General features: G+C 37.3%; 2 protein-coding genes across 5 annotated transcripts; one reads left to right on the top strand and one right to left on the bottom strand.

Moving 5' to 3' along the window:
* LOC114747955 (protease Do-like 5, chloroplastic) lies at positions 1-4262 on the top strand. Its single transcript, XM_028936309.1, has 8 exons — positions 1-320; positions 648-794; positions 1365-1427; positions 1941-2030; positions 2177-2299; positions 2654-2741; positions 3328-3402; positions 3897-4262. Exons 1-8 carry the CDS (start codon positions 60-62, stop codon positions 4001-4003), a joined length of 954 nt encoding a protein of 317 aa, XP_028792142.1. The 5' UTR covers positions 1-59; the 3' UTR covers positions 4004-4262.
* Positions 4263-4795: 533 nt separating this feature from the next.
* Positions 4796-6246, bottom strand: LOC114747956 (uncharacterized). 4 transcript variants are annotated; one of them, XM_028936312.1, is made up of 2 exons: positions 5888-6246; positions 4796-5016 (listed from the first exon to the last, which is right to left on the bottom strand). In XM_028936312.1, the coding sequence occupies exons 1-2, from the start codon at positions 6235-6237 to the stop codon at positions 4983-4985; spliced, it is 384 nt and encodes a 127-aa protein (XP_028792145.1). In that variant the 5' UTR covers positions 6238-6246; the 3' UTR covers positions 4796-4982. The 4 variants fall into 4 exon arrangements, with proteins under 4 accessions (XP_028792145.1, XP_028792146.1, XP_028792143.1 ...); XM_028936313.1 differs by having other exon boundaries at positions 4797-4939; XM_028936310.1 differs by lacking the exon at positions 4796-5016 and adding an exon at positions 5138-5595.
* Positions 6247-6253: the final 7 nt, after the last annotated feature.

The following is a 6253-nucleotide window of genomic DNA, read 5'->3' as shown; positions in this document are numbered from 1 at the left end:
CTTATCCACATAGAAACCAGAAATGAAGAGACAGCGGGGACTTTTGTTCTGGGAATGCAATGGGGAGCTGTAGTACCATGGCACGGTTGGCAATGGCACTGGCTTCTCTCCAAACTACTCTCTCTCCCTTGTCCTCTTCTTCAACCTCCCTTCCTTCTCTTTCTCTCACTTCGACACGACGAGCCATTGCCTTTGGTTCCTGCGTTTCACTCGCTTCTTTGCTCCCTCTGTCCAATCCCAATTCAACGCCGCCCGCACTTGCTCAGCTTCTATCAGACGAGCTTCAGCAAGAAGAAGACCGTATCGTGCATCTCTTTCAGGTCGTTTTCACGTTCCCCTTTTTCTCTAATTCACTTAATTTTGCTAATATGTTAATACCATTGATTTAGCTTCATATACCTCGAAGTTGGAATCATTTGAATTTTTTTGATGTTCAATGTATACTCTGTTTTGGATTTATTTGGTTTAAAGGGTTTCTGAAGAATTTTCTATGTTCAATTTTCATGTGTCGTTTCTGGATGATTTTGTCTGTATGATTGATAGTAGAAGTGGAAAACACTGTACGGTTTGAAGTTGTGTTTAGAAGCTATTCTTTCTTACATTCTATGGACATTGCTTTATTGAAACTAAAATTCGTATCACCACAGGAAACTTCACCGTCGGTTGTTTTTATTAAAGACATTGAATTGGCTGAAGTCCCCAAGACCTCTAACGAAGTCATGCTGAATGAGGATGAAGATGCAAAAGTTGAAGGAACTGGTTCAGGCTTCATTTGGGATAAATTTGGTCACATTGTAAGCACTCCTTGTTCTAGCATATTCAATCGATCTGAAATCTTAAATTCTTTAATTACAAAAGGTTAAAATTTTGTATCTAGATCCTTACCTTTTTCAAAAGAAATTAGTCCTTGGCATATGAAACTGTTAGTGGACATTAGATTTCGCAGGCATGACCTTTTAGATGTGACTGTGCTTATTTATCTTATTTATCAGTTGACTAATAGTGATTGGCCAGTCCTTTCCCCATTTAGATTACATGGAAGTGTTCATCTTTTATGATTACTTGATGAGGAATACTGGTTATGATGTTGATTCAATCCAGTGGAAAGATTAAAATATGTATACATTTGGGTTTGGGCTTTCTTTCTAACATATGTATACTTAGGTCCGCGCTCAACAATAACATTTTGAAATATTATTTGTCACCCATGCCCCATGGAACTAATATGCATCATGTTAACAATTTTTAGACATCGTGATGAGGAACCAACGACTGTCCGTTATGCACATATTCTCTTTTATTTTGATTTCACATATTTGCTTCTAAACTATTAGAATTCATCAATTTTCTTTTCTGCTGAACAGGTTACTAATTACCATGTTGTTGCTAAATTGGCTACTGATACTGGTGGTTTACAACGTTGTAAGGTTTTCCCTTCTGCTGTTAATTACATCAAAGTTTTTTCTTGGAAAATGAAGGAAATGTGGATGTCTTTCCTCTTTGTTGTTATCTGGGGGGAAAAAGGAGCAGTCTAAACAGTATGAGTTACTTTGAACATTATTCTGCGTCTTCAATTTTATTTATTGTGGCATCCCCTGAAGTTAAATAGACCAAATGTTATTTTAGAGTGACGGTAAGCCGGTAGAGAGTAGAGGGGAATAAGCATGGCAGTTGAAAGTAGAAGAATGACTCCTACTTATAGCAACTGAATTGATGATGATAATAGATGGTACGATGAATTGGGATATGGTAAGCCTAACACAATTAAACTAAATCATTTGATGATTACAATAATTAACTTGATCAAAATAAGGTAACGCGGGAGGCAATGTGAGACTAGTGTTTCTGTTTGAAACAACCACTTATATCCAATAGTCATCATTTTTGTCAGTAGCAATTCTTCTGAGCGGAAATTCACACCATACTATTGCTGCCTATAGGTGTTTCTAGTCGATGCCAGGGGGAATAACTTTGTCAGGGAAGGCAAGATAGTTGGGTTTGATCCCGCATTTGATCTGGCTGTTCTCAAGGTATACACTGACCCCACAATTCCTACATACTGAAACAAGTATCAAGAGATTTAGACGGAACTATACGGATCAATCCAATAACACTCATTTTCCACTTTCCCTTACTGCAAGCCCCTGTCTCTCAAAATTACTTGTTCCATGTGCAGGTCGATGTTGGTGGGTACGAAATAAAGCCTGCTATTCTTGGTGCATCTAAAGATATACATGTTGGTCAGAGCTGCTTCGCTATTGGGAATCCTTATGGCTATGAGAACACTCTGACCACAGGGGTAATTTTCAGAAATTTAAAGTAAATGTGATATGATGTAATGAGAATTTCCCTATGCTGTAGTGAACTTTACCTTATCATGTACATATTGGGAAAAAAGAATCATAGATTCCTGGATGAAATTTCAAGAAATACTATTTATTTTCTATTTAAAGTTGCTTCCATGTTGAACTGAAGTTTCTCACATAGAACATATACTGTTGGTCCTTTTGTAAAATGCTTATTTGACTTTGTTATTGAAGGATGATGATGTCAACCGGGAAAAAAAAAAACAAACAAAAAACAAAAAGATATAATGATCACATCACCCTCAATCTTCAAGATTGATGTGTATTGGCTGATGTAAATGCTTCAGGTCATCAGTGGTTTAGGTCGGGAGATTCCTGCACCAAATGGGGGAGCTATCAAGGGAGCTATTCAAACCGATGCAGCTATTAACTCTGGTAACCTTACGTTCGATTGAAGTTCGTTGTGTTAGAACCCCAAGCCTTCTATTCTACTCTTAGTAATTTGTTTTTTTTTTTTTTTAAAAAAAAGGTTAGTAATGGGGAGAAACGATACCTTGCTCCCTAGCATGTTGGACAAATTAAAGGGCAATCAATTCTACCAAATTTTCCCTGCACTAGGACTTGTAGTATTTGAAACTAGGTAACACTAGCATCCCAAGAGTTCATAATCTTATAGCTAAAAGGAGGTTCAACTGTGGCCCCATTTGTTATTTTGCGCCCATTTGAATCTCAGCCCCCTTTTTTGTTCTATCATGAACACTGTTATGTAATTACGTGCTTAGTTTCAGATAGGAATGCCGTCTTCTTCTTCTTTCTTATGCAAAAGTTATTCAAGATATAGAGAATCACGATAATTCCCGTTTCCTGACTCGATGACTCTTATGTGACATTATCGTGAGTTTACAACCTAAAATTTCAGCGATGACATGGCTTTCAGAATTTGGGTTCCTTGAATATTTGTCGGGACTAGTTAGGTATCATGGTCCGATGTTTAATGACATGAATTCGTGGATCTGAACAGGGAATTCTGGTGGACCATTGATTGATTCGCACGGTCATGTTATTGGAGTAAATACAGCAACATTTACTAGAAAAGGTATGAAAAATATTTCCTAGTTAATCCTGTTAAGATTACTTTCATAATGTTGCCTTTTCAGAAGTGTAAATAAATATTTTCCCCCCTTGTTTATTAGAATATGGGATAAATTACTTCTTATGAAATTTGGTTAAATTATATTTAGCTAGTAACCCTTGTGCATAATATGAAATAGAAAGAATGGATTGCACCAATCATGATCCGTGAATAAATAATGCGACTTGATATAAGCTTTTTAATGAACATATATTTGTAAATGAACAATAAGGATTTGGCAATCTGCTGATGACCGATAGGGAAACTTGTTTCTGTAGCGTATTTGATGCCATCCTTGGTTGGCCAATGTGGTGTGTTTGTGTGAGTGAACCGTGAGGTGCATTTATGGAGTGACAGATTAGAAAGGCTAAAATATGCTTTGAATTTAAAGCTTAAGAGTAGAACTAGTGGGTTAATGAACATGAAGAATAGTTGAAGTTGATGATGTTGCTTTTCAGGGACTGGAGTATCGTCTGGTGTTAACTTTGCAATACCCATTGACACAGTTCTCAGAAGCGTGCCGTACCTCATTGTGTATGGAACACCATATGCTAACAGGTTTTGATAACCTTGGTTTTTGGGCTAATGTTCATCAAGTCAAATCCCATGCCTGTATTATCTTCTTCACTTATTTTTCTTTTGCCAGAACCATGCCTGTATTATCTGTGGCCAATAGTTAGTGTTTTGGTTTATCAATTGGTCACATCACATGTCCTTGAGATTTCCTTAAACTTCTAGAGTCGGAAACCGTGTCGGGTCTTCTGGAGGTTTGAATACGAAATTTGACATCTTTTATATAAACATTGACAATCGGTCTGCAATCACTTTGTGTGCCTATTACCGGTCGCATCAGAAATCTCTTACAGAATGTTGGTAGAATTTCAAAAGTAAAAGTTAATGGGAGAATTATAATTAAGTATCACAAGAGGTAAATAATTATTAAAAGGTTTTAATAATAACCTGAACAGTTTGTAATGACAAATCCTACAGTGAAGAATAACAACCTCTGGGACTTGTTTCGTTATTTTTTTACTTCCACAGGACTTGATTGTAATTCTCCCAAAGTTAATTTAAACATAATGGTAAAAGACGATATTTTTCCCGATACTTTTAACTACTTACTTTAAATTAAGAAAATGAGTTCCAATTAATCACAAGTTAGATCGCCCCACAGCGAAGCGTGAGTTAAAGAGGGCATTGAGAAACGGATGCCTGTAAACATATTTACATATGGAAAAACATAACAAGAAAAATCTATCCCACTTAAGTTTCTAGTAGGGAATTCCATTCCTAGTTGTTCTATAAGCCTATAATTTCTATGATCTGAATAGCCGCTTTAGAGGCAGGCCAAACAGAATGCAGCGTGCTTAAAGCCTAACTAGGGGCATTTTAAAGCTAACGTATTTGCACTTATCATTATCTCCAAATACTACATGTTTTCACTTCCATCTGCTCCTCCAAATCAAAGCCCGGCAACTAATTGAACTGGGTAACATTCTGACTTCCTCAGACAGGTAAAGTCCACAAAAATAAGGCAGCTGAGTTCAGTAAAGCACCAATTGTTTTCTTTTTCTTCTTCTGCTGAGGCGTTTTTGTAACTTCATTTCAATTAAACTATGACAGTGAATGTAGCATCGGTAAAAATATTGGAGGAAGATAAACGGGATCCAAACATGCCATCAATCTTGACACGATGATCAAAACTTAAAACCCATGATTCAAACCTCCATTGCCATAAAAAAAAAAAAGGGCTTTATTGTTATGACTCTGATTTTGACCATATGAACAAGCTCTCCATGGTAACCCACTCTTTCCACACGGTCACATTGTGTGAAGATCTTTTAACTTCTTGGAGCAGAGAGCTTCTTTCACGAAAATGAAGAAAACAATGCATTCTTAGCTTCTTTTTCTCTCCATATGAAAATGAAGCAGAACGGGATGTTTTTAATGGCTTCATGCTCAATCATTCAGAATCACGCTTAGATTAGTCTAAAAAATATTTACATATGAGTGATTCCTAGTTTCAGAGGCAATGTAGATCAAATGATGCTCTTTGCTTCGAAATTAAGAATGTCATTTCCTGAACTTTCTAATGCGGGAGAGGGGAGAATAAAGCTTGTCCATCTCCTTTTATTGAAAGGGGCAAATTCCCAGTCCCTTGCACAAAAACTTGGTAAGCATGTGAACCAAACGGGAAGAAAGTCTGTACAAATAAAATCTTCTACATAATCAATTCATAGTAATTAAACAATGGGCCTTCCTTCACAATTGAAACCAGTGAAGAACCGCAATCATATCGTATCTGATGTCAAATTCGTTCAATGGATTGAAACCTAATCAACTGCTAAAATCCTAGATAATAAACAATACAACATTCACAAACCACTAAAACCTATAATCAATTCATAATCCTCAATCCAGAAATAGCGTAGACTGAAAAGGTACTCACTTTGCATTGAGTGATAGCAGTGACAACTGTTCGTCCACTGAACAATCCACATGGCAAGATGTGCGACATGAAGAAGGGATAAGAATAAGGCCAAGGCACCTCTGCTCCATCGGAGAAGGCGAGGATCGCCGTGTGCTGCGATACTCCACGGCGTCCTGGAGAATAATGTTCCCTTGCTTGTCCATACAGTAGAATCCACCCAAGAAGAACCTCCCATCTTTAATGCCTACAAGCATTCGACGGAACAGAAGCTTCTTTACCCGATTGACCCGATCCGAACTGATTTGGCGAGGACCGTCTGAGCTATTCTCCTGAATCCCCATCGAAGGTTGCTGTGTTTCTCGCTCCATCGTTTAGAGCTGGAAC

Source organism: Neltuma alba, unplaced genomic scaffold, assembly GCF_004799145.2.
Source record: "Neltuma alba isolate B1F8T4 unplaced genomic scaffold, ASM479914v2 tig00005519_pilon, whole genome shotgun sequence".
Classification (NCBI taxonomy): domain Eukaryota; kingdom Viridiplantae; phylum Streptophyta; class Magnoliopsida; order Fabales; family Fabaceae; genus Neltuma; species Neltuma alba.
The sequence above is the reverse complement of the archived record's forward strand: the minus strand, read 5'-3'. Positions and strand labels throughout refer to the sequence as shown.

Coding starts and splice junctions, on each gene's coding strand:
- LOC114747955 (XM_028936309.1), top strand. CDS start 60: ATGGGGAGCTGTAGTACCATGGCACGGTTGGCAATGGCACTGGCTTCT. Junction 321..647: donor GTATCGTGCATCTCTTTCAG/GTCGTTTTCACG, acceptor GTATCACCACAG/GAAACTTCACCGTCGGTTGT. Junction 795..1,364: donor GGGATAAATTTGGTCACATT/GTAAGCACTCCT, acceptor TCTGCTGAACAG/GTTACTAATTACCATGTTGT.
- LOC114747956 (XM_028936310.1), bottom strand. CDS start 6,237: ATGGAGCGAGAAACACAGCAACCTTCGATGGGGATTCAGGAGAATAGC. Junction 5,596..5,887: donor CTGCTATCACTCAATGCAAA/GTGAGTACCTTT, acceptor TTTTTGTGCAAG/GGACTGGGAATTTGCCCCTT.